At 36.5% G+C, this 27,330-nt stretch overlaps 5 protein-coding genes across 10 annotated transcripts; all 5 read right to left on the bottom strand.

The window, feature by feature from the left end:
• Positions 1-313: 313 nt before the first annotated feature.
• On the bottom strand, positions 314-7,126 carry LOC113779714. Of its 6 annotated transcripts, none has more exons than XM_027325407.1 (9): positions 6,981-7,126; positions 6,191-6,568; positions 4,832-4,993; positions 4,044-4,127; positions 2,497-2,589; positions 2,281-2,424; positions 1,231-1,338; positions 946-997; positions 314-862 (listed from the first exon to the last, which is right to left on the bottom strand). In XM_027325407.1, exons 2-9 carry the CDS (start codon positions 6,515-6,517, stop codon positions 828-830), a joined length of 1,005 nt encoding a protein of 334 aa, XP_027181208.1. In that variant the 5' UTR covers positions 6,518-6,568; positions 6,981-7,126; the 3' UTR covers positions 314-827. The 6 variants fall into 6 exon arrangements, with proteins under 6 accessions (XP_027181208.1, XP_027181207.1, XP_027181206.1 ...); XM_027325406.1 differs by having other exon boundaries at positions 6,191-6,564; XM_027325405.1 differs by having other exon boundaries at positions 6,191-6,550.
• A 2,861-nt stretch (positions 7,127-9,987) lies between these two features.
• Positions 9,988-11,936, bottom strand: LOC113780820 (flavonoid 3'-monooxygenase-like). Its single transcript, XM_027326599.1, has 2 exons — positions 10,986-11,936; positions 9,988-10,608 (listed from the first exon to the last, which is right to left on the bottom strand). The coding sequence occupies exons 1-2, from the start codon at positions 11,934-11,936 to the stop codon at positions 9,988-9,990; spliced, it is 1,572 nt and encodes a 523-aa protein (XP_027182400.1).
• Positions 11,937-13,772: 1,836 nt separating this feature from the next.
• Positions 13,773-18,745, bottom strand: LOC113779249. Its single transcript, XM_027324783.1, has 5 exons — positions 17,846-18,745; positions 17,147-17,245; positions 15,894-15,938; positions 14,910-15,047; positions 13,773-14,478 (listed from the first exon to the last, which is right to left on the bottom strand). Exons 1-5 carry the CDS (start codon positions 18,230-18,232, stop codon positions 14,122-14,124), a joined length of 1,026 nt encoding a protein of 341 aa, XP_027180584.1. The 5' UTR covers positions 18,233-18,745; the 3' UTR covers positions 13,773-14,121.
• A 1,285-nt stretch (positions 18,746-20,030) lies between these two features.
• Positions 20,031-20,687, bottom strand: LOC113780819. The gene is made up of 2 exons (XM_027326598.1): positions 20,390-20,687; positions 20,031-20,167 (listed from the first exon to the last, which is right to left on the bottom strand). Exons 1-2 carry the CDS (start codon positions 20,685-20,687, stop codon positions 20,031-20,033), a joined length of 435 nt encoding a protein of 144 aa, XP_027182399.1.
• Positions 20,688-23,688: 3,001 nt separating this feature from the next.
• LOC113781228 (stamen-specific protein FIL1-like) lies at positions 23,689-24,650 on the bottom strand. The gene is made up of 2 exons (XM_027327127.1): positions 24,300-24,650; positions 23,689-24,019 (listed from the first exon to the last, which is right to left on the bottom strand). Exons 1-2 carry the CDS (start codon positions 24,616-24,618, stop codon positions 24,003-24,005), a joined length of 336 nt encoding a protein of 111 aa, XP_027182928.1. The 5' UTR covers positions 24,619-24,650; the 3' UTR covers positions 23,689-24,002.
• Positions 24,651-27,330: the final 2,680 nt, after the last annotated feature.

The raw sequence follows: 27,330 nt of genomic DNA, 5'->3' as shown, positions 1-27,330 counted from the left end.
GGGCACAGTCCATTCCTTTCTTCATATTTTCTATTTATTGTGTCTTTTTCTTTTTAAAATTTTTTGATCCTAAGATGGTAGCGGGTGGAGGAGGGCTACAAATTAGCATCGGTTCTTAGTTGTGTTACTTTAATTCCGTGCACAAAAGGCCTAGCAAGGGCAAAGTATCAAAACACGATGATGATGGATGGTCTTGAGTTTTTTCAAAGACCAATCAAACATACATCTTTCAATAGAGTTTTCAGCAACAAGAAGATTATATATCTAAAAATATTTCCCCGTCTTCAAATGCTAAAAACAAGAACAAGAAACATGAGAAACAGGTTAAATTTATTCAATAGCAGCATTGATACATTTGCTGTTTGCTCTGATACTCGAAATGAAATGAGGAATTACATAGGAGAGCAACAGCAATGGATTCTGTACCATTTCAGAAGGTCAATCCTGAACTCCTCGGTTGGATTGAGCTCTCCAATTTCAATGCCAATGAGAACTGAAAACTCAATGCATAAAACCTCTATCCCATCTCGCACTTTGTACTGTGAATAATAGCTTACCCCAGACTACAATTTACATGTTTGGCAACAAATGCAATGAGAGATCTGCAACATTAATATCTTAAGTGCTGGCTTATACCAGTGAACAAACTGAAGTGAACCACAGCCTAATAGGGTTAATGTCTAAATCACGAAATATTATAGGGTTAATTGTTGCAGAATTAGGTTGGCGCTTAAGATGGAACCCTTTGGAGAAAAGAGTCAACATAACTTCATTCCAAGCCATGTATTTCGCATGGAGGACTCCATATCATATCACCTTATTGTAGGCTATTTATCAATTTCCTCCTCCTCAATTTGGCCGTCTGCAGCAACATGAAGATCAAAATAAATTCAGTCAACCTACAAGGCTAGGTGCAGGTGAGCGTCAAACACAGAAAAAACTGACCTGCAAGCTCAACGGCCAAGTTTGCCTGTTCATCGGCCTCAGAGTTCGAGTCCTTTCAAAATTACAAGATAGAACATCAGCACAATTTTATTTACAGTTCGTCATCTAGCAGAATATTATACAGAAAAATCATTGGCAAAATGTCAAGCCTACAGTTCCCAGTTATGTCCCAAAGCCACCAGAACACACACACACACACATATATATTATTTATATATGTATAAATATATATTATACCCAACCACCGAGATAGAAAATAGTGGACAGTGAACTTAATGAACTTACTCTCAGCACGTGAAAGATCTGAAATGACATAAACTTATCCTTCAATTTTTTTGCCTCCTCGTACAAGATGGCGATTTTGTGGTTTTTTACCTTCCATAAACCTTGAATCTATATCACAGAGCTAAAAGGTAAACTTTTGGAGCAGAAAAATGCAAAACACATCCATATATACAAATTTTAAAAACAAGATGTTACCACAAAGTAAAAGCAATATTCCTGGATGCTCCCAAGGGGGAAACAAAGCATAAAGGGTAGCCGCATTACACACAAATAAGAGGCACCGCATAGTTGTATCTAATGTAACATGATACTTTTCCTGTTTTTATGCCTGAAGTATCTGCCTGCCATATGCTACATTTAAAAACATCTACGTTGGCAAAAACCTTTACAAGGGCAGAAAAAATAGCCAGACATTTACACAGAAAAAAGCTACCGCCAAGAAAGAAAATTTGGAAGTCTTAGCTAGAGCAAGAATGCACCTTCTGGGGCTATTTTCAAGATAAAGCTTATTGAACATGTTACCAGAAGCTTCATTCCTCCTAACTACCCCAGATGTAATGTAGCACTGTTTTTTGACCTTAGATATTAAGAGCCATAGGGGTACGAAAAACCTTATTCAGGGGATTGCTTAACTGAATAAAACCCAAATTTCATATCAGTCAAGTATCATGACAAAAGACCAAGATAGGTTATTCTGTTTCCAAAAATATCTCATTAGCCTTGTGCCAGTCGGCCAGTCGGCACAACAAAATATCTTGTTCCTCAGCTCAGAAAGGATTATTGGTAAATATAGTCATGATGGGACTTTGCATAAGAGTATGCTACTTGCCTTTAAGATGTTACCAAATTAAACTTCCCTTCTTTCGATCACATGTCAAATAGAATTCGAAACTGTGGCTCCGCATAAAAGGGTAAACAAACCAGTGAATGAAAACAATGAAATGAGGATTTTATGAGCAAACGAGCCAAGCAGGTCAGTGATAAACTAATGATTTCAAAATAGATGGAGAAAAGATGGATCCACAAAAGATGTTTATGGATGTGACAAACCTGCATACAAACAAGCTTAGAGTCACCCCGAACACGAATACTTGAAAAACCTTTATCCAATGCATATCTCAGCCCTAAAATTATAGCTCGATATTCAGCAGCATTACAGGTCACTGTGCCTAAACCTTCGCGTAACCTACAACTCTGAGAATGAAAAAGGCAAGACATGAGTGTGCAATGAAGAAAATAGATATTGAAACTTAGCAAGGTGATTACCAAGCTTCCATCATCAGCCCGGAGTATAACTCCTGCACCAGCCTGCCCCGGATTTCCTTTTGATGCACCATCAAACTCTAGAGTGCAAGACCGCTGCTAACAAGTAAGCAGTTAATCAACAATCACCACTTAAAAACATCTAGCTACCAGCAGAAAATGGTGGCAAATACTAAAAAGTTAGCTTTTATGTATAGTTTTGCACATCTACTTAAGCTTTGTTACAGCCCTCTCAAATTATAGTTCAAACTCCTACTCATGATATAATACTGAAAAAATTACCCCATTATTTTTGGTAAAATTACAATGATCAACCCTGAGGCCAAAATAATGTTTCAAACCACACTGGACGTATCTGTACCTATGTCAAACCTCAAGAAGGGTCAGGGTACTCTGCCCTCTATACTCTGAAATAATGCCCTAAAATTACCCACTTGCTGGTGCATTTTACATGTTATGTCCTGCAAACTCAACTGCAGCTAAAAATAATAATAATAAACTAATAACAACTACATGTCCTACACGGGTCCAATCAACAGCAATTAGATCAAGTTTTAAGTCTACATACGCAGATCCAATAAAAGAAATCCCCGTCAACTAGACTACCTCAAATATGAGAAAAATAAAATTCTGCTAGTAAAAGGAAGAACCTTTAGACAATAAGGACACTCAGATGCGTTCATAGTTAAGGGGTATCCAACTTCCAGAGAGGAGGTTGACAGCATTGGTAGTTGGTCAGTTTGTAAGTAAGGAGCAGGAAGGTCTCTCAGGCAAGCTGGGCTGCACTACGCACAGGTATTAGGAACGGTGATGAGTGGACAGCTACGAGCTTTATGGTGGAAGTTTTGAAGATTGCTTGCCACAAATTGCAAAAGACCGGAGGGATGCAGTTGAGTGGGCTTTACGATGGAAATTGCTGCTTGAAGATCAATCATTGTGGGGGACCAACAAGATGCATGTGAGACGGGGATGGCAAGGACAGCAGGGGAAGAGAAGGACACCTTTGGCTTGGAGTGGTTCAATCTTAAGGAAGAACCAGATTGAGGGACTAGTGGGGCTGGTGGACTGATCAAGTCGCAGATTTTCTTTTGTTTAGTTCTCTCTCTCTCTCTCTCTCTCTCTCTCTCTCTCTATTCCTGGTCTTTTAGCAAATGAATTGGAATAATTCATCTAACACCTTTCAGCTTTTGTCAAGTCGAAGGGGTCGAATGCAGTTTCTGAAAGCACAGCAGATGTAGTAGCAGTAATCGTTTAACCAATGTTTAGGGGGAAAACAAACGTGACAGATGCTTAAATAAAGATGTTCTCTGTTTCTTAACATGTGAATCCACGTGCTAACCATCAGATGAATTCCAAATCACTAAAATATGAAATTAAGAGAAAATATTGTGGATACTGTAAGATTTTTTGAGTTAACAACTGAACTGGCTTACCATATTCATTGGTAACAGCATCAGGTAATGGGACAATCTTAAAACTTAAGTCTGTCCAACAAACAGCTTATTCATATGTAATAACTGAACTCAAACCCTAGTCATCAGCCAACTTACCCCAGATCCAGACCATATTGCATCATGTGGCCTCTTCCTGGACACAAGCTCGCTAGATGTTTCACCTCTAGAAGAAGAAGGAAGCTGCAAGAAAATAAGATTTTATTCAGAAACTGACAAAAAGCTGGAAAAGAACAAGAACAAGTCAACAATATCCCTGCACTAACATAGCAATCCAAACCATTAGCTATTCTCCAGCTAATGTGCATGAACCTTTAATTGGGAAAAGGTTAAGCTCAATGTTACAAACTCATGGACAATTAGTCCTACAAAGGAAAATTTTTAGTTACTATCTTCACAATACATCAAGATAAAAAGAAAAGAGAGTCAAAATCTTACAAGTCAAGCTCCAAATATTCCTAATAATTGCTTGTTTCCCCAATTCAATAGTTTTACTGATAAAGAGGAACCTTACATGTATATGGACTGTATAAGATAACCAACTAAAGTGGGCCTTGCAATTGCTTTTGTTTCTTGTTTTCAACTTCATGTTTCCAAAAGTTCACATTTAAAAGTTGTCTATCTTTTTTTATTTTGAAATACGTTCTTCAATCAAATTGAAATGAAAAAAGTTGCCTTCCTAACAACCAAAAACCTCATGTCACCATATTATCGCCGCCCAGCAGCTGCATCTAGGAAATGAAATGTGATAATTCACTTTAAAGTTTTTTGAATGACACTGGAATCACCATTTTCATAATTGATAGAATTTAGTAACTAGAACATCTAAGACAGAGAAGAAGAAAACACATCACAAAGTTTACAAAGAGCATGATATCATATCTCACCTGATAAGAGTGGCATGGTGAAAGAGGGCCAAAAAGTCCTTCAGTAAAATCTTCAGCTTTAAAAGAATAAAGAGCATTTTTAAGGCCACAAGATTGAAGGTATTTCTCTGCATCCTTGGGCATAGCATGACCTTTATATACACTTACAGGAGGATCACATATCTACAAGAAAATGAATGAGGAAGATCATTTCAATCATCCTTCATAAATTTCTAAAAGTTCCATACCAGGATGAAAAAATCTGATGTTTGCTATAGAGCAGTGATCTTGCTACGAAAGTGCATCCAAGCTAATAATGCACATCTTTTCACCTAAGAAAAGCCATGCTAAAAGCAGAAATCCTAATTATATACTTCAAACAATATCCTGACATACACCAACATAACGTCCAACAAGAACGCTACTGCAGAATTGAGCATTAAATCAAGAAAAAGCTTCAGGAAACAAATTCCACTCTTTTTGTTATCTTCCTATACCCTCGCTCTCTCACACTACATACACCTCGAACCTAAAAGTAGTTTAGGTACTGTGAAGAAGAAAAGGCATAGTTACCAAAGAGAAAAACATAATGATTTCATCCGATCACCAAACATAACAGTAGCTCCTTATTCAACATGAACACATGCAAGATGGTACTTTAGACGACGAAGAAGGTACAATAGGACAGGAAGATCCCATTGACTATTTAAGAAAGTGAAAACAATTTTTCAGAAATAGATGAAAATGTCCAACCATCTATGCTTCTATTTCTATATAACCAACAGGAAGCAAATAACTGCTACTACATACATGAGTTAAGACTCACCCAAGCATAGGTCAGATGCGGACTTCCCATCTTATCAAGCAAATTCATCTTCATCATACAAGGGAAAAAAAAAACCACATTCTGCTGGCAGCAATAGGAATAAAAGATAACTCTTGCACTTCCTCAACATGCAGAAACAACCGTTGCTGATTCTACCCGCAGTTGATCAGGCCAGTTGCAGAATGAGTTAAATGCTTCTAAAGTAAAACACTGACAAAGTGCACGAGTGCACCGACATGCGCATGAGCAGGTGTATACACATCCACATGCAGCAAAAGCAACTAAAAACTAGAGACATGCTTGAGAAATGACTAATATGTTAAAAGCCTTATCCAAGGGAATTCCTGGACACATATTATTCAGTTTAAATTCAAAAGCTAACAATATTGTACATCCACCTATAGCATGATCTCCCATGCATCGGAAAGATGAGTGGCTTAACCATTGATTCACTAGTAAAGAGACCTATGTAGAAGCATAACAGACTGAAATCCACAAAAGAGCTTATATCAATCAACAAAATTATAAAAAGTACAGGGAATCAGATCAAATACCGAGGATCCAACTTGAGCCTGACAATCACTCAAACTCTTGTAGACACCAACAACATCCCCTTTCCTCACTACAAAGAACGCCTCCCTATCTTCCTTCATCACCGATTTCTTTGCAGACTTCTTCTTTTTAGTTGTAGAACTCTTAGATGAATAGCACTGGCAGCGAATTCGCGTCAACAAATGTTCCAAATTAGCAGCTCTAATACCTACATACTGAAAGCTTCTTTTCCATGAGGGCGACGAAAATCCACAAACTGCACTCCTCACAACAACCTGGCAAGCCTTTGGTAACAACGCCGAAAAATATGCATGAAACAAGCTGCTCATCACAGTCTACTTCCCCCCAAGTTCTCCAGGGATCTGAAAGAAGCCGCCTATCTTCATTTTCACAACGAATCCAAAACTAACAAGTGCCAGAAAAAGCTTAAATTTTTGGCAAAACTACTGTATTCAGAGCCTATAACAGCAAGAACATGAGAAGGGGTCCTAATAATTTGCAACTACAAGTGAAGTTCCCATCTAATTGAGTTGAACAAAATTAAAATCAGAAAATTGAATATCCAACAAAATAATGCAAGTCATTAACTGCAAAGCTTCTTAAAAGTTCCAACTTTATTAGGCAAAATGAATAAAGTTTCAATTTTAAGGAACCCAAGTCCTATTTAATAAAAATAGACTAAAGACTCTAGTTTTGAGGATCAAAAGGCTAAACCTTGAGTATACAATGCAGGAGACTCAAATGGATCATCCAAACAATTTATCTATAAATACTGAATATGATTGATCAAACCTCCAATTAACTCAACTGAAGAAGCTTTATGAACCCAAGGACAGAAGGCATCACTCGCGTGAAGACGGAAGGGGGATGGGGCACATGATTGCCGGTTGGGGAGTTGGGGGCGTGGGGTGGTTGGGTTTGGTTGGGGGACTAGGGTATGGGGAGGGGTGGGGCTGGGGTGGTTGGGAGTGGGGATAGCAGTGCTGTAGTTATTGATGGCGCATAGTCGCAAAGATGGGTAAAACCCGGTTGAGGGTTTTACTTTTGGCTCCGGTTCAGTCCCTTGCCATGAACCCTGTCGCTTTGCAAGGGCAGGGTAGTCTTGGAATTTCATGTTACCCATTTGTACTGCAAAAAAATTTTGTAGTATTAAAAGGATAACCTTACTATTAAAGAGCTTGTTCAAGATTGATTTGTCAATTAATCAAACCAAATATGAATAACATTTTATATTTAGTATAGTTTTAAATTTTGTATAAGCTTGACTTTGATAAGCATGAAAATTTTAATTTATGTGTAAAAAGTCAAGTTACTGAAACTCGACTCGATAAAAGTTTGTTTAAGTTCATCTCGATAAATAAATAAGTTAAAATTAAATATAATTTCAATCTCATCAAATTAATTAGACTTGTTTAGATCCCTAAAAATTCAGATCTAACAGTTTATAAAAGTGTATATATGTAGGATAAATTTTTATACACGTCAACGTATATATGAAGAATAATTTATCTTTTTTTCCTGTATAATTTTGATTTCGTGCTGGCTAATTTGCTGCTTGCTATTTGATCATTTTGGGATAGCTTAGCATATTTAGAAAATGCATTCTCCTTTCACAAAAACTATATTTGATTAAAAACCCATCCAAAGCCTTCCACAGGATTATTATTAGCTCGAGTTACACGTAAGGTGAGTTGAAGTTGACTGGCTTGTAAATTTGAATAAAAATTATATGTTATGCAGCTAAATTGGTTACTGCAATAAAATCTTTACATTATTAGCATAGAAACATTGATCATGAACAAAAAGAAATGCTCGTGCTAATACACTCATGTCCCGCTTAAGATTATTCGAGAATTGAAAGATGAACCAAACTATTTAATACTTGAATCAAACTCGCTCCGGTAAGAGCTCGTTCCAACTTGGTTAACTAACTAATCGAGTCAAGTTTGAACAATACTTTATATTCGATAGTTTTTAAATTCGATAAAACGTTTGTTCAACCTTAGGTTGACAAATAGACAAATCGAATTTAAATAAAATTTCAAACTCATTCAAATAATCAAACAAGTTTAAAATATTTAATTTGATTAGACTCATTTACACTCTTGTCACGGCCACACGAGCTATGGTGCCATTGTGTTGATCAGTGGAAGTTCTTCTCTGTCATTCTGTCCCCATCTCTTCCTTATTGTCTTATTGACATCCTTTCCCCCTATTTATGGTCAAATCTGTTTCCCGAAATTCATATGCCACTCCGAAAGAAGCCAATTGCAATCCCAGTCTCACCAACACACCGTCAGCTCCATCTTTAACTTGTGTTGGTTTCCACCCATGATTCACTAAAATATCCTGCAAGTTTTGCTGAAGCAAATACAAATACACATCGGTGCACCGGGTCAAAATTCGCCATTTTGTTGTCGTGGCAATTTTTTTCTGTTTCACCTATGTCATAGCAATTGTTTTTGTAGTACTTGAGAATTCTCACAAGAACTAATAACTCTGCTCTTTTTCTTTTATAAATCTTTACCCTATTCCATATAAGCTGGGAAAAAAAAGAAGAAGATAGAAAAGCATTATATGCTTTAGAGAATTCGATTACCTAATCAGATATCTTCATCCTGTTTTTTTGGATGGTTGCTCCCAATGGAATCTTTTCACTTATAATCAATCACCTCTTAATATTTTCTACTTATTTTCTTCTCCCTAATCTAATCCTTTCAATATTTTGGCATGAAATTTGTGTCTATGTCGACATCAAGAAACTCCAATTTCCCAAAAAAAAAAAAAAAAGAAATCAAAATTGCATGCTGAGCACGACTACATAGATTACTGATTTATGCTAGTACTTAAACAAGACAGGCTCATCTGGTGAAGAATAGAACAGGATCCATTTGTTTTTTTCCGGATAAATAACATATGCAGAGGATCCCATCTCCGTCTTTTCCTGAATTTACATTTTTCTGGTCAGAAGTTTAGTCGTTTTCTTGTGATGGCATCTTCAAACGATTAAATATGTAGTATCCTAAGCTGGCGTTTGGAAGTATACGGGGAGATGATAATAATACAGGTAACAGTCGACAGAAAAAACATCTCCCCAATCTTTCTTTCATCTTTTCCTACAAGAATGGAAGGAATACTAGCTAGCTGATTATATATTGCCGCAATCTGCCCTTATCAAGACTTGCATGAAAGAATCTGTGGGGAAGATTTGTCTTACTTCACTTTTATTTATACATGTTCAGTCACATCCCTGATTTAGAGGTTGGGCTGTTACAAAAATTGCCTAATTTAGTCTTGTTTTTGTTTTACCAGGACCAGGAGATTGGCTTAATTTAATAGAAAACGGACTGAAATCCTGTGCAAAGCTCGAGCGCCAAGTGAAAGACTTGATTTTAATAGAAAACGGACTGACCCTCCGCGGGTAGCTCGGTCGGGATTGATCGTCAGTCTCTACTACTGTATAGTCCGGGTTCGATTCCTACATGGTAACTCGCTAGCATCTTTGGGTGGGGCTCTACTAGCCTTAGGAAATTAGTTTAGCCAAATAAGGTTGAGACACCCTAATAATAATAGTTTGATCGAACAAATTTCTAAATTTCCCTCAGCAATAGTTTTGAAAAAATATGCAATCAAATAAAATCTTAAATAATTCTTGAAAGCATTTTAGATTTCTAAATTTTTATAACATAGATTCGAAACATTTCAGCAATTTCTTTCAAAAAACTAGTGCATCTTTAAATTTAAATATTCTAGGGGCATCATACCCTCGACTTCTTTCTAGCTTTTGGTTTTAGTCATGTCAGGTATATAGAGATGCATCAGACAATCTTGGGGTTGGAATAGCGACCAAAGGCGTTTTCTTCTTTAATACAATTCCAAACTTCTCAGCCAGGTCTATGTTGTCACCATCAGCCATTTTCCAGTCAAAAGAATGGACCAAGGAAGCAAGTGAAAACATGAACATCCTCTCAGCCATAGCTGTTCCTGCACAAATCCTTCGTCCAGATCCAAAGGGGAAATAATTAAAATCATTTCCGCTATAATCCCACTTGCTATCGATAAATCTTTCAGGCCGAAAATCAGAAGGGTTTTCCCATATACTAGGGTCCCTATGAATAGCCCAGACATTGATGAAAACTCGAGCACCTTTTGGGATTGTGTAGCCTCCAACGATGCACGTCTCGCTGGGGCAATGAGGCACCAGAAGTGGAAGGGCTGGATGCAAACGCAGTTGTTCTTTCATGACTGCATATAAGTATGGGAGGTTTGGGATATCAGACTCTTCAACCACCCTGTTTTTGCCTACTACTCTGTCAACCTCTTCTTGAACTTTTCTCAGAACTTCTGGTTTGTTCATCATCTCAGCCAATGCGAATTCGACCGTGTTCGAGGTCGTGTCACTCCCTCCCACCACCATATCCTGTTGACAATCATGCATACATACCATAAAATAAATAAATAAAAATTAAGGACAGCAATTATTTATTTGAGGAGTTGGAAATTAATTATTACCTTTTGTTAATTAAGTAGTATTGGTTTATGTATATTTCATCCTTGAATAGTACTTAACAAATTCAGTTTTGGATAGGTCCTTCACCAACAGATGCTAATTAAACTACTAACAGAAGTGGTTAGATTCGTTTATGTCATCCTTGAAATAATTAATTTGAGATCTAAGTTATTCTTAATTTTGCCAGCAGACTAGCTATTGTATCTTTTGAAAAAAAATTCTGTGATTTTGGGCATAATTATGACCAAAATGATATCTATGCATAACATGGAAATGGCAGATATTACCATGAGTAAAGCTTTAATGTGAGTCATTGTAAGAGGCGTCCTGGCATCTCCTTGACCTTTCAGCTGCAGCAAGAACTGCAAAAAGTCCTTGCTTTCGCTCCCATTATCATTGAGTCGCCTTTGCGCTATCATCTTCTCAAATATTGCATCAAACCTCTGAGCCAAAACCTTGCTCTTTTTCTGGATACCTTGCAGATCAAATCTAGCCAAACCAGGATAAAAATCTGACAGATTAGGCATTCCCAGAAATCCAGTGATCTCAGTAATCACTTTCCTGAACTCGGCTCCAACACCGGCCCTCTCATCTCCTTTCACTGTACCACCCCACAACATGTTAGTAATCACGTTTAACACACTCAGAAAAAGTTGCTCACCCACATTTACTTGTTTTCCAGCTTGGCTGTGAACGTACTTGATCATCTGTCGAAGTTCATTGCGCCTGAGGGCGTAAACGGTGTCTAAAGTAGCACAACTCAACATTTCACGAACGCAAACCTTCCTCAGCATCCTCCACTCCGGTCCATATGGTGTCCAGACAATGTCTGAGCCACCGTAAGCGATTTCCCTGGCGGCCGCGGGCACATCCCGGTTGGCAAATGTGGTGTCTTGATCCTTTAGCACTTCCCTCACCAATCTGGGAGTGCTAATGACAATTCCTGCCTTTTTGCCAAGCCAAAAAGTCATGATTGGACCATAGGTTCTGGACAAGTTTGTGAAGTATGCGGGAAGTTCAGGATCAAGGGACAAGAGATTTCCCACTAGAGGCAATGGTTTAGGTCCTGGTGGCAATGGTGGCTGTTTCTTGTTTGATTTCTTGGTAAACATAAATGCAAACCATATTAAGGTAAGCCCACAAATTGCAGAAGACAAAAATAGACGAGCGTCTTGATCATTTAGATTAGCAGAGATGCTAGCAGTATTGGAGAAGGTATTAACGAAAAATTGAAACATTATGGCTTAGGAAAGAAAGGAGTAGCTATTGTCAAAGAAAGAATTGTGTGTGATACTAAGATTAAATTGGGCTTCCTTATATAAGGTTTCTTGGAGCAAAAATACAAACACCCTGTTAGGGATCAGAACTAGAATTTTGATGAAGGGATCTTCTTTTAATCTGCAGCCCATAAGGCTGTTTGGCATCATTGTGAATTTTTAACCAGTTTTTTGTATCAAACCAGGGCATTTTCTTCTTATAGTATGGAGTATGGACACAAAGAATCTTAATCATAAGCAGTAAGCACAAGCAAAATTTTATATATATATCCTTTTAAGTGCGCTGATTGTATATCAACCTGAGGGACAATTGTAATTGTGAAGTCCTATTAGGAATTGCTAGTCCTATTGGGAATGAGATTTTATGGAAAAAGGAAGTACATTAAATAATGCAATTAAAATTTCTTAATGCATAGATAGAGGTGGAGACAGGATGATGAGTAATGGAATCCAGGAGGCTATGAGCATAGGATGTGAAGAAAATATTCCATCTGACTTCTAAGCTTTCCCTAATTATATTTGGTATTTACTTGGGGAACAAATTGACATTTGTTCAGAGGTTGTAAATGAATCTTGAATTTGGTTGTGGACTATGGAACATGAATAGCAAAAATCATATTTTTATTCAATGTAATTTTCTCAAAGTGCTGCACTTCAATCATTTCAATATTGGTAAGTTAAATATGTTATACAGCTGAGTTTTATTTATCACTCAGTCATTATTGAGATTTTTGAAACATTTATAAATGCAGGGCACTAACATAATATTAATACTTCCAATTAATAAATAATACAATACCTATTTTCTTACCAGCAAATTAACACGATTGGAAGGGGAAAAAAATTAGTTGATAAGCAACATTTACACCATTAAACTACTTGGCTATTCTGCATTTAATACAGTAAACTTGATAATCTCTCTATTAGTTAAATCTTTGATTGTCATTAACTTAACTTACATGATCTTATCTCATTAATTACATGGCGATGTATTTAAAAAGCAAAATTTAGATCAAATTATGGCGAGCAGCGCCTATGCACAGCATAGCCAGACTCCCCTAAGTTACTGTATCAATACTACTATTGTACACCCCTTGTCTTGCACCATTTTACGTTCTTTCGGAAAGGACTTGCAATTCTACATGGTGCAATTCTGTTTGGGATAATTTTTATAAACATCCCTTGAGGTTTTTGATAATTGCGGCTATCTTGCTTGATGGATTTGGTAGATAAGATAAGATAGTTAAAGTAATTTTATTGATTCTTATCGGAATTCAGCATTCAGTTAGGATTCTTGTGCTGAAAAAAATACACATAAATTCAGCACTGCTTAACAAGTTGAGCAGATAGATTTTCATTTATCAAACACTCAAAACATCTGAATGTTTGAAAAAGTTCAGTTTCAGCATTTTTTTATGTTATCAAATAAATAGACCCTAAGTATGGGATCTGACAGTAGATTACTAGTCTAATGGGATAATTTCACAAACCACCCCGAGATTTCTAACTATTTCACTGGACTTCCTCTAGGTTTCTTGGCTATCTGTCACCAACAACACAGAGGATTAGTTCACGTAAACCTCTTATTGATCTGCATCTGCATCTGCATCTCATGAAATCATCCCTAGCGATACGAGTAACAACAAACGAAAAGACCATATTTGAAGTTAAATGTAGAATTCTTGAACCCTTTCCCACTGGACAGGAGCAGTCCCTCCTAACAATTGGAAATACGTATCAAGAAATTAACCGATCAATGAGACATGACTAGAATAACCACGGAACTTGATTCGCATCTGGCAGCAAGATGTAGTCCAACTTGTTATTGCATAATGTCAGAGTCAGACCCTCCATCAAACAAACCATCTGAAATTGTTACATGCGTGCGTCAAAGGTGCTCGAGCAACTTTTTTAATTAACTCATGCACCCTTGAGTCCGAAATGGCATAACCACAGCCAAAGTTTTCCAGAGTACTCGTACTTGAGGCCTCAAAATGCCATGTTATACATCTTTTGTGTCCTGTAAACTGTATGCTAGATTGAGTATATAAAAAACGGTATACAAGTAAAAGAAACTGGAAATTTTGGAGACAAACCTATAATTTGATTTACAAAGTTGCCCGATAAAGCCAACAAAAGCCCTGTCCTACTTAGCGCTCTGGTTTAGGTCCTCTTGACTGTTCTTCATTCTTCGTATCAACAAAGATACAGGCTTCTCCAAGACTGCCACCTTAATATTGTTCCAGACATCAGATTTTGTGGGAAGCTGAGCAATTTTCTCAGCAATTTCCATGTCCTCGGGGAGTACATATCCAAATACAGTATAGGATTTTTTCCACTCCACATGGTTTGCTAGGCTTATAAAGAATTCAGGGCCAGAACCAACCCATGCCACAGATCCCCGTCTTACTGTTGGACAGAATTCACCTGGCAGCTTCTCAAAAGCCGTTCCTTGGGCATTAAGAGTTCCTTGAATCAGTGCGAATGGAGGACCAAAGGAAGCCTGGAAAGTTAGAAAAGCATTCAGAAGCAGGGCAGAAACTTGAGTAGAAAATAATAGAAGATCACAAGATTCTTGTATACGATAAAATGATGAGATAAACAACCCATGTGCCTGCATGCGTTCATACGCAGAGTTATCATATAAAACACACACATATGCACACACTCAAATATATACATAAAATAATATTGATAAATTGCTCAAACAAGGGGAATATCAAAAAGGACATCGACATAACCAATTAAGTGTCCATTCATACAGATTCCCAAAGAGTGTCTTAGACTGATATATATACGCTGACAGCAACACATAAGCCTGAACCCTATTGGAAGAGACCATCAAGACTTAGTGCATTTGCACTCATAAGCGATAGAACATGAGAGGAGATGATGCAACTATCAAAAACAAATAAAAAAAATTGCGGCCCTTACATCTTTTATGTGGTTTCCATGTGAATCCCAAGACTGAACCCGAGTTTCAGCACGATAAAGCTCGCAGCCTGCACAGTGTTTCAACGATAACAACTCGAAGATGTAGAGAACTGAATGCGGTGAACATTCAGGCAAAAGCTGCAAGAAAGAATATTGTATTAAAGACAAAGAAAGGATAAGAAGTCAAAGAGGAAGTCTCACACTAGAAAAGGTTACAACATATTAACCATGTGCAGGAAGAAAATAGAAGAAAAATGATGATTGCGGCAGAAATTCAGTGAATATTACAGCAGTCTTATGGTTTTCTTAAGTCAGTGTTCCTAACACATGGTATCACAGTGCGGGATTTATAAAAATATGCCGGAACGGCTCCAGAAGCATAAGCTAGAATATGAGACACTTGCATGGAAGACTTGAGCAAATCTGAATTTTAGCATTAAAGAAGACCCATGGACGCCTTAAAAAACTCTAAGCAGGGGAATAAGACATAGAGAAAGATATCTGATTTAAACTATCATGGAATCCCAGGGAAAAAAGCTATATTAACATCTTAAGTTTTGTTTCAATACAATTCCAAAACAAAGAATTATAACAGCTCACATTACATTTTAACAAAACTACAGAACAAAGAAATGTAATTCTGAAAATTGCTTCTACAAACTGTCCACAGTTTCCATAAAATTCTTACACTGCAACACTCTGAAAAATCTCACCTACACTTTAAATGCTTTGCAAGAATTTCAATAAAAGTTCAAACCCCACTTCGGCTACAATTTTCAACCCTCAAATAAGTTTCTCAGCCACTGTGTGCATTCAGTACAACACAACGATCTACAGTACTATATGTAATAACTCATAATCTACAACGTAGTTTAAAACGTCTCCATGAAGCTGATTCTATATAAAATGAAAACCATTAGGACAGATGTGTGAGATCAGTAAACATAAAAAGCTTCCACTATAACCAAAAGCAAGCAAAATTACCTTTATGTGAAGAGTTCCATAATCAGTTTCCATGCCAATTATGCCCTACAGGAAACATGAATAAGCAAAAGCTTGCAGGAAGCACAATGTGCTTCACATCCAAAAATATTTTGAAAGAAACATTCCACCGATCCCCAAAGTAGACACAGAGAAACAAGTATATATGTTGCACAAAGATTTCGAAAAGAGATATGAAAATAAGATTTTGACTATATCAAATAATGAGATGAAGTCCTCTGTTGAATTCATGAAAGAAACAAGTGAAAAATTGTTCAAAATATGGGGAGATTGGTAGAAAAAAGTGTTAAAAATGGGATTGGATTTGAAAGCTGAATCCTCATTATAGTAGCAAAATTGCAGTTGCTGCAGTACTCCTACAATTGCTTGGCTTTTGGTTCTTTCAATACTATCTTTTCAATGATAAAGTCAAAGAAGACTCCAAAATGCAGTTTCTATGTTCTACAATTAACTTAAAATGTTTAATAAAATACTACAGATACGTATATTTGAAAGGAAGATAAAAAAAATAATGGAAAAGTCCCTGCAGTGTTTTTCTAATTAATTGCCCATCCTTTTGAGCTTTAGTCGCTCCTGATAACTATTAAGTCAAGATGCAAGGACAACTACAGCTGCATGAAGATAGAAATATTGGATTAGTACAAAAAAGAAAAGGACAGGCAGGAAAGAAAGAAAATCACTAAAGGAAACCAAAAAAGCAAATGCCTTTCAATTCAAAGCTGAATTTCATGTTTAAACACACCACAATATAGGTACCACATAATTTTGTTGTGACTTTCTTTCCTTGTATACAATATCACAAATCAACATGAATAATTCAAGCTAGCCAGATGAAAGCCAAAGGGATTAAAATACAGTATCTGTAGCATATGGTAGAATAAGCAGCAACAGTTTTGTCCAACACATCCTCGTGCACCATTTTGGAAATAGAAAAACCAAACTCTCAAAAAAGATAGAGGCTTCAGCAAGATTGACTGCTGATCGTGATAGGAAACGAAAAGAAAACTTTAAGTGAGAAAATCATTTGAAGAAATATGTTTAAAAGATAGAACTCAGTCTACTAATTTTACCATTTATGCAACAGAACTGAAAATGCTGGTATGAATTGAAACTTGAGAGTAAAATATACAGGATAAGCTTACAAATAGAAAAATGTCATGACCAAATACCATATCACGTACTTGATCTATGAAATATAAAGATGTAGATAATTGTTAATAGACTGAATGACATACTTCTCCTTTTCCAAAAACAAGGCCAGAAGTCCACATCGTTTTGTCCCCCCTCTCATGTCGATCAGGGGCCAGAGTATCTTTCTGTTTCTTCAACCAGCACTACACCGACAAAATAAGATCCAGAACAATGTAAGTTAGCACAACACTCAAAATCAATTATCACATACCCATAGGTTTACCAAGCCATTAATCATACTACGCATACTCAAGTGTCAGATTTTTCATTTTATCTTCTTTCAAATGCTAACTGAAAGCATCTGAACTAAGATCAAACAATTCAGTCTCTTGTGACAGATAATCAATCTATATACATCATAAGACCACCGTTAATCATCAGCATTATGTAAATGATATAATAAAAGCGATTGCAATTCCTGAAAATAAAGACCAACTATTAAATTCATGTATTAACCAGCTAGGAAGGGGAATTACCATCCAGAAATAAGTGAAAACAAGAAACATAAAGAAATGAAGTTTAAATCTCTGTCTCTCCTCTCATTCCAAAACATTAAGGGTTTACAAAGCTACAGATATCCCATAACCTACAATTCACGCATACTTCGAATATAAATGCGCAGCAACACATAGAAACCATTTATCAGTAAGCGGAGCTACCAAAATTTCCAAATTAATCCATTTCAACGAGCAATGAATGCAAATTTCATCAGCATCACATAATTATCTAGAATTCCAACATACCTCACCGAATTTTGATCCACACGCCTGTTTATTCCCACAAAAAACCCAAGAATCACACAAACAAGGCCCATCATTGCCAGTACACATTGCTTTGCAGGCCCTACAACACTCCCCAGCAGAATTGAACTTGAAATCCGTACCCCACTTCACGGCAGGCCCCCAGAGCTCCAGATTTGGGATCCCAGTACAACATTGACCGCTATCTTCACCATCAAGATTCCCACTTTGCACCTCCAAACTTGTCAAAGATTCAATTTCTGAAGTCTCAGCAGGTCTGAACACCGATGACGTGAACACGTAGACCACAGTACACGAGACCAGCCCCAGAAAAAGGAGGATCATGGAGCCCCATCTGTTGGGTTCCGAGTCAATTGGCTTCCTACCCATTTCAGATTGGGGAAAGATGAGAAAAACCCAGAAATGGCTTTGCCTGATTTGGTTTGGTTTGTGAGATTTGGTGACTTCCTATTTTTATTCTTTCTGGGTTTTGCCGGGGTGGGTGGAGGGATAGTTGACCTTAGAATCAGTTTAGCTGAGTTTGAAATTCAAGTCTTATATAGCACTGCAGCAAATTAGCAATTAGTATGACATGATGCTTAATGTCATAATCGTAGTAACGGAATCTTCAATTCTTTTGTGGTTGCCAACAACGAAACGATGCGTAATGTAAAAGTAGAGACTGATTATTGAAATGAAGTGGTAGTAAAATATTAGCCTGTTTTGAGAATTGAGATGGTCATGGAGGAAGCAGTTAGGTTGACAATTAAAGGTGGAAATTTCGGTAATGCAAGCTGTCTTTCTTTCCTATACTTTTGATGTTGGAGGCATTGGAGTGCGAATGAGGAAACCGGCTACAAAAAGGAGAAGAATTTCCAATGCTCAAGTCACTAGTACTGGTTTTCTAAAGAGAAAAATATGGAAAGTTCAGTAATGACAATGGAAGGTTAATCTCCATCAAAGGGTCATCATGGAACTTTTGGACCAAATCTGGACCCGAATCTTAATGTGGGTCATTATGGCACTTCGTCCGTTCAGTAGTTTGGACCCAACAACGCCCTGTCCCTGTTTGCCAGCTTCCTTGATAGGACAAGAATATGCCCTTATATCCGCAAAGAAGGAAAAACTTGTAATTCTTGAATTACTCGTGCAAAACTTCATTCATGATGATTGTTCCAATTATTTGCACTCTATTTTTTTTGTTATTTACAATTTCATCATTTGTTTTATCATATGGTCTAATAAATGAAAAATTATATGATTAAAATGATAGTGGAAGTGTGACTAATAAGAATACGAGTGTAAATAATTAAAGTATTGAAAATAAACAAAATTTCAAAGAATGGATTTTTTTAAACAAGGTGTCCAATGGACACTTTTTAGCACACTTAAATTTCACTCGACCTATCATGTATATACACACTAATAATTATTATCCTCATTCATATTTATATTTTTTTAATTAATTTTACATTTTCAAAAATATAACATTTGAACTATATCTTATCTTATGGAGTTCGATACCTGTTAGACAGACCCAAAAAAATTAATTGGAGCTATTATTACAATTTATGTTTGGATTGCATTTTCCATGATTTTTCATGAAAAAATTACTGTAGCGATTTGATGTATGTGAGGAAAAAAGGTAATAGAGAAATGTGATCACGGAAAACGATGTAATTTTCCGACGGAAAACCGCAATCCAAACAAGGCCGTGTTAATTAAGTTTAAAAGTCTTCAATTGTCTAAATGTACCTCAACTGTTTATTAAGTTTAACCGTGTTAATGACTGAATTCAACACTTAAATTTAATAGATTCAGATTTTAACATATTCAAACTGTTTGATAACCAAAAATTGAACAGCTAAATTAAATAATTGGCACTAAATTTTCTAGGTAAAATTTGCTCTCAAAATTAAGTGATAGCATATTCACTTATTACTAAATGTAATATGCACTCAAATGTATTAAATTTAATACTTAACAATTCAATAATTTAATGGATTTAGACTTCAGATTTCAAATTTCAATTTTATCAAACGGAACCTAATTTTAATATCAAGGATTTAAGGTTAGGAAAACTTGCGCTCTTTCCGAAACTTACATCGTCATAGGTTCCAATACAGTGCTATACGCACGTTAGTAGACGCTCGAGAACAATCAACTAAAGATTCAGCTTTTCATTTTATTAATTGCAAATCAGAAAAACAGAAATCATAAAACTGCATAGAACATTATCTCTAAGAGATTTAGGAACCATTTTTTGCTGGAGAATAAAAGTTCTCAACCAATCCAGGCTACTCCTCTTGTTAGGTATTACGAGACCTGAAAATATAAAAACAAACAAAAAAAATGTTTAAAGGAAAGCCTCTGCATGTAAGTAAATCAGATGCCTAGCAAAATCCATAATAAAGCCGCTAGATTAGCTCCCTAAATCGAAGATTTCTAGTTTCCAAGAAAGGGAATAGAAAAAATCTCAAAAAAATTCATCCGTTGTTGTGAAAGAAAGTGGCTAAATAATTGAAAAAGCGATGCTATAAAACTTACTTCCACAGTGAAAGGGACGAAAAATATTTTTTCCACAGGCTTCAGCAAGCTTTATTGCTCTCTCAACATGAATTTGGGCAGCCACTTGAGGTGTGATATAAGGGCAGACACATTCAGGATGAGTGTTTCTAATGGTCTCACAACACTTGGGTGAAGGAAAACGTCCATAGGCAACAGGCTTACAAGCTTTCATCCCAATTCCCCTCTCCTTCTTGCACTCTGCATCACAAATGGTTGTTCCACTACTTAAAAGCGCCAGAAATAACACAGCCATCATGCCCAAACACTTGTTTCCCATCTTAACAGATTAGTAGCAATTAGCATCAATCTACTCTAGCAAATGTGAGCAGTATATTTTGGGAAGAAAAAATGAACATGGAGGTTATTTAATTACCATTTGCCTTTGGTTGTTGAGGACATTGATGAGCATTTTTGTTTTTCACTTCTAATTATTCATTGACTTGAGGTTGCGGTTTGATGCCTGTAGCACTCGGCAAAAAAATTTTACGTCAAGAGTTTGACTAGAGTTTTGGAAGATTTTGTAGGGGTGAAGGCCAGAGGCACCTGTCACTCATGAGATTGATTTTTTTTTTTTGGGGCACTCGGCAAATGGAATTGTAACTTCTCCTAAGTTTAACCAATTTTTTCCATTTCTTTTTATTCGTTAATTTAGGTTGCATTTGGATCGAAGTATTTGATGAAGGATTTAAAATCCTATCAAATCCTTATGATTGTTTACATTTATTTAGAAGATATTTGGATTTGTAAATTTATTGATTTAAAATATATTTTAATAATTGATGTATTACAAATTTGAATACCTATTAAGCATTTGAAACAAGTAGAGTGATTTGAATGGATTTTAAATAATTCATCAAATTCTTTGATTCAAACTATGGCTTAATGAATTTGTTAGAACTAGGCTGCAAACGAGTCAAATTTTGAGCTTATTGAGCCTAACTCGTCTTGTTTATGTTTGGACTCGAGTACGACGAGCCAAGAAATTGGAGTTCAAACTCGACTAGACCAAGGAAAATGTAGGGTTGAGCTCCATTTAACAAGGTTCGCAAGCTGAAACTCGATTTCTGGCTTGCTAGCAACTTGAGTTGTACTCGATTTTGTGGATTGCAAGCAACTCAAAATTGTATTTAGAAAATGGGAATTATTGTAAATTGTAATTCATAGAGGGACAATTATATAATTTCATATAAATTTGAGCTGATCGAATAGCTTGTCTAGCCATTGAGTTAGTGAAAATACCACTCGAACTTGACTCACATATGACAACGATCTGCTTGAGTCAAGCTGCTCGATCGCGAGTGGCTCGCGAACAATTTGAATCGTATACAGCTCTAGTTAGAATATAGACATAGGATTCTCCGTGGTACTTTAATCATGGTTCAAAGAACCATTGCGAGGTATGCATTTCCCAATGGTGTGTATTGGCCCCTTAAAATATCTTGAATTTGGTGAAGAACAATGGAAGGATAATATGGGCAAATGATTGAACTTTTTCTTGTAAATCGTCTAAAACTAAAATAAAGTCCTATATCAAATGTGTTCATCTTCATGAAATGAAGAAGGAGGGCTAGACCAGTAGCAATGGTTACCCTTTTTAATGAATATGTTTATATTCGACTCTCATCTGTCCATTTCGATCTAGTGCACCTCCAATTTAATACCAAATAATCATGTCTAAGTGAAACATCAGTTCCATGTTTTTGGGTGCGAATGGATTTCACTTTTGTTTCTCTGTGAACTTCAAACTACTTTACGGTTTTCCCCCTCAAATTCCAAATACAACTACAGGTTTCAAGACTTTGCCAAAAAATATACGGAAAAAAAAAAAAGAAGAAGAATTAATAGTCTTCCAGAGAAGTTGACATGTTCAATTTTTTCATTTATGGACAGACATGGACGTAATAATTTCGCTGCTGAATTGATATTTTTGTGCATACAAACTTTAATTGTTGACTCAAAATTCAATAGAATTTACTATACTTAATAGAGAGGGCTACCACTATAAGCCTACAACCAAGGTAAGGACCAAATTCTGCAGCAACACTTTATCAAGGTTTGACTGATGAAGCCACTGCATGCCCTAGTAATCTGGTGTGGTCTTCCTGCCACTCGTCAAAGATAACCAGCTTGATGACACTCAAATCTTGTAGAATTGTATTTGGTCATGGAGCCCTCCTCTATCAAAAGAAAATTCCATCTAGACTCACCCCCACAGATAAATGAATCGTGCACCAATATCTCTTTTGGTCAAGATATTATTTTCTGATTTACAAACAAGACAATCTGTTATATCTCCAAAGATAACCAAGACAATTGTTTTTGACGCAAATTGTTACAATGAGGAGAATTGGAGGAGGCACTTATGATAAAATTAAGATCTAACCTAGGAAGCTTTGAAGTGGTCGAGGACTATTATTTCTGAGAAAATTATAGTTTGATTTGTCCAGAGTATTGCTTATAGTCAGGTTTGATCTTAGACCAAGAGTAGCTCTTTTACAGGTAGTATATACTGAATTATCTTTTACAGTGTTTCTATGCAAAAGTTCACTCCTTACCAGATATAAATAAAAAAGAGCAAGTCTCCTTCTGATACAAAACAGGACCATATAAAACCATCTGGCCTCGGAGATTTACAGGGAAAAATCTGACTCAAAACCCTAACGACCTCAGCCTGAGTATATGGTTTAGTGAGTTCTTGGTTCATGCCATCTGTCACCTTACACCAAACTCTCTTCAACACCAGTTGAATATTCTCCTCCGAGGGGTCAGAGGAGGAAATTAATCTCCGAAAATGATCCATAATAATTCTTTCAATATCACCTAACGCCCCCATATCATAGCAGAAGCTTTAGAATGAAAATATCTTGTGTTGCGGCCCTAAACTAATGCTTTTTGCTACATTGGCTTCACATAATTTTGGATCCGGGGCCACTGGTTCAATTCAGTTCGTGTAGTTTTTGCAACACTTGGCGTAAATCCATATAGTTTTGGTATAATCGCGAACCAATTCAATGGTATAAATTAACAAACCCAAGTTATATGAGTTTAAACTAAACATTAATTGTAAAAATTACATAAATCGGTTTGAATTGGACAGAACTCAATTTGTTAGCCCGTTTCTCATAATTTTCTCTTCACCCAAAAGGTCATCTAACTCAGACTCCAATCTTCCAATTTTCCCCTTTACTTGATCCTTAAGAGCAGATTTCAGCAAATACACTGAATTTTAGCTCTCAAACAATTAAAATATAATTAACTTGTCCTTGTAGTCCATAACAGAAAAAGAAAATCGGTGCTGTTACATGAATATGATAGGAATCCAAAATTCGCAACTTCTACACAATAGTGACACTTCTTTATTCGGTTACCAAAATCATACAAAGCTTAAGATGCCTTTCCGCGCAGATAACTATAGATCAAGTAAGGGAAAGACTGTGGAAATCACCATATAAATTACATATTTTGTATCGCATCTATTGTTTGGCACCACGTTAGGATACAATCTCTTATCATTTTATTATCAAAACAAAGCACACAAGTAGAAACTGTGATTGCACTTGTATTGTGTAAGCTGCCAGACTATCCAGTGGGCTCAGGGTGTGGTGATACCTGAAAATCAAAGAGTTAGAGAAAAGTGTTAGCTAGCTAACTCGCTTATCCTCTTCTTCTTTTACATAAGCCTGTTTGGCTAAATATAATAATAAGCAAGGACATGGATTTCGAATCACAAATCAAGCTCCTAAGCTATTTATACAAGTGTTGTCTTAGTGATAGTGCCAATGAATTTTTACCCCTCTTATAAAGGGGTTGAAATTTTGGTAAAACCAAAATTTATACGCTTTCTTTGATCTAAAAAGAAGAGAGTAAGAGGGTAATTAAAGGGACGTACTTCCACACTTGAAGTGACGAGGGACCCTCCTTCCGCAACCTTCAACAAGGCGAATAGCTCGATTGAGGTCGATAAGGGCAGCCAACTTGGGAGTGATAACAGGGCAAACACACTCAATATCAGTGACTCTAACACGCTCACAACAATCAGCTGAAGGAGGCTTTCCATACACAACAGGCTTGCAGGCATTAATCCCAAGCTTCCTTTCCAGCCTGCATTGTGCCTCACTTGGTGCTGCACTAGCCCTTTTCGCACTCAAACAAAGGAGGAGCAAGATCTTGATGATGATGCTCACAAAACACGATCTAAATTCTCCCATTTCGGCCTCTCTCTTTTTTCTTCTCACCTACTCTTCAATTTAGACACCTAGCCATGACTGGTATTTATATACAGTAGAGCAGAGGCATCGAAATTGGAAGATAGCCACTGTTTGTTAACTGTTAAGTGCACTGCCGAATACTCTTTTGTCTCTTTTGGTTAATGTTGACTTTGATGATCCTAAGTAGCCAACTTCGCCCCCCTAGTGGGCACAATGGTCAACATTGAAATGCATTTTTCCAGTACGGCCTTTGCAGTGCATGTTGCTGGTGCCATGCTCGGCATGCTGCACTATATGGGATTGTAGTGGATTTCGAGGACTTCAAGAAAGTAAAATATAATAGTATAGATGGTGAAGAATAACTTCTGCTACCGCATAACAAGGACAACAACATATTTGCGAAGACTTGTGGTTTACCAGGTAAAAGTCGAGATTGGACCCGTGAAGCCTGATGCAGATGCTGAGAAGTTTCATTTTCGTTTATTTTCATTGGTAAAATGATTTTGTCCATGGGCCATATCCCATATGAGACGTTTAATTTCTAGAACGTCACCCTGGGATGGCGTGCTTGAATAGAATACTCAATGGGTATATTGCAGTAGCTGGTCGGTGGTCGTCCATTTTTACTTGTCGCAGTAGTGATTGACTGGTTAGGTGAAAGACTACTTTCAAGGAAATCATTGTAGACATGGTATATCCAAAAGTCTAACGATAGTATGGTTTGGATCGCAATTTTTAAAAGAAAAATTTTTACCTTTTTTTATATTTTTACTTTAAATGCATCAAATTATTACAGTATATTTTTTTAAAAAAAAAACTCTAAAAACAACAACAATTCAGGCAGGACATTCTAGGAGGACGACATAAAAAAAATTGATACTTGAATAATGGATGATAATACAACAAAATTAATGTAAATTGTAAGTATATTGCTTCATAATAATTGATTAATTTCCATTTTGGTTTGGTGGCACTCATTAAGAGTGGTTATATATGTTAGTTATTTTGAGAAAGTGTAGTTAATTTAGGAAAATATCTAAATATATAGGATATAATAATTATAATTGTGTGTATTCACATAAGTTAGGTGTAATATAGGCGTGCTAACGAGTGCAATCGTTTCTATTTAGCAAGCTCCAGGGGCCGTTACTCAAATAACTTTGCATTTGGACCTTTCAAGTTGTAGTATCAATTACCTTAATTTGCATGCTTGTTAAATGAGATAAATACTTCTCCTTATTGCCTGTCCTCATTTTGTTTACTTTTAACAGTAGGTGGATTTGAGCATTACTAAGAAATAGTAAAGATACGTGTTTAAAGCTAATAGCAATTTAGTTGGAGGTTTAAAATCTATAAACTAATTTAACATTTTGTTAAGTAAGGTATTGCTACGAGCTAATACAAAAGGCTTGTGTCTTTTGATACACTAATTATAATTTATAAGACAAGAACGCATGTTTGTTTGGATAGGGTATTATTTGAAATATTATTTGGAATAATTACTGTAGTACTTTTTGTGATGTGATGTATGTGAGATAAAAAGGTGGTTAGAAATATAAAAAGGTGGGTTGAAAAATGTGTTTATGATGCAAGCGAAATATTATTTGGGATAAGTTTTGTATCCAAACACTCCCGCTTTTCTCGTTTTCCTTTTCTTTTTTCAGGTAAACTTTATTTTACTGCTTGTAGCAGAAATAGAGCTTAAAATGATAAAATGCCAATACAAGGCAGGGCCATACAAGCAAACACTACAACTCTTCAATACTAGACACAAAAGCATTGATCAACTGAACAGAGTAAAGAAATCAATGCTCGGCTTTGTTCAACTACTGTCTTAATAAAATGCTTCTGGAATATGTAGCAGATTCTCGCGGAGTCAGCAGTACAAGAGAGAGAGAGAGAGGTGGTCCTCTTCATGCTCATGGGAAATTCAGACCTGAAGGAGAAGAACAAATTAATAATTTAAACTAGTTCAGCCACCAAAGAGGATAAAGCAAATTAATATGCGAATCAGTTTGTATATTCAGATGGAAAACATTTCCATCAAATTTTCAAAAATTAGTTTTTCAAATACTATAAAAATTTTTAAAAAGTACTCTAAAAAGCAGTCTAAATTTTTTTTAATGTTTAAAAAATATCCTAAAATATATTCTAAAAACTCTACTACTCTTAAATATCCCAAAATATAGGGCCTGTTTGGAACCGAGTTTTTTGGCCAAATTTTCTAGTTACTAGTTTTTTAACAACTTTAACTACAGGAATTCAAAAAAACTTATCAAATTTTTTAACCTATACATTTCAAAATATCTAATACACAAAAAACTTCCTTTTTTCTTCTTCTTTCTCTCCCACCCCGATCCACCACACCTTCATCGACGGCTACCATCTTCGCCACTACTTCCGGCGCCGGCCTTCCTTTTTTTTTTCCTTCCTTTCTCCTTCTCCCCCTCCCCCTCCCCTCTCTCCCTTGCCTCTCTGGCCACCCTCCCCCTTCCCTAACTGCGATCTGGTCACGCGATCAGATTGGGCAAAGGGGGAGGGGGAAGGGGAGGAGAGTAGGAAAGGGGAGGAGAGGGGGGGAGGGAGATGGAGAAAAGGGGGAGAGAAAAGCAAAAAAAAAAAAAAAAAAAAAATTCGGGACGCCATGGCTGCTGGTTCTCTGGCTTCGGGAGGGAAAGGAGGAGAGTGAAGGGGAGCAAAGAGGGAGAAGAG

Source organism: Coffea eugenioides, chromosome 8 (genome assembly GCF_003713205.1).
Source record: "Coffea eugenioides isolate CCC68of chromosome 8, Ceug_1.0, whole genome shotgun sequence".
NCBI lineage: Eukaryota > Viridiplantae > Streptophyta > Magnoliopsida > Gentianales > Rubiaceae > Coffea > Coffea eugenioides.
Note: the sequence above shows the minus strand (reverse complement) of the source record. Positions and strands in the feature narration are given on the sequence as shown.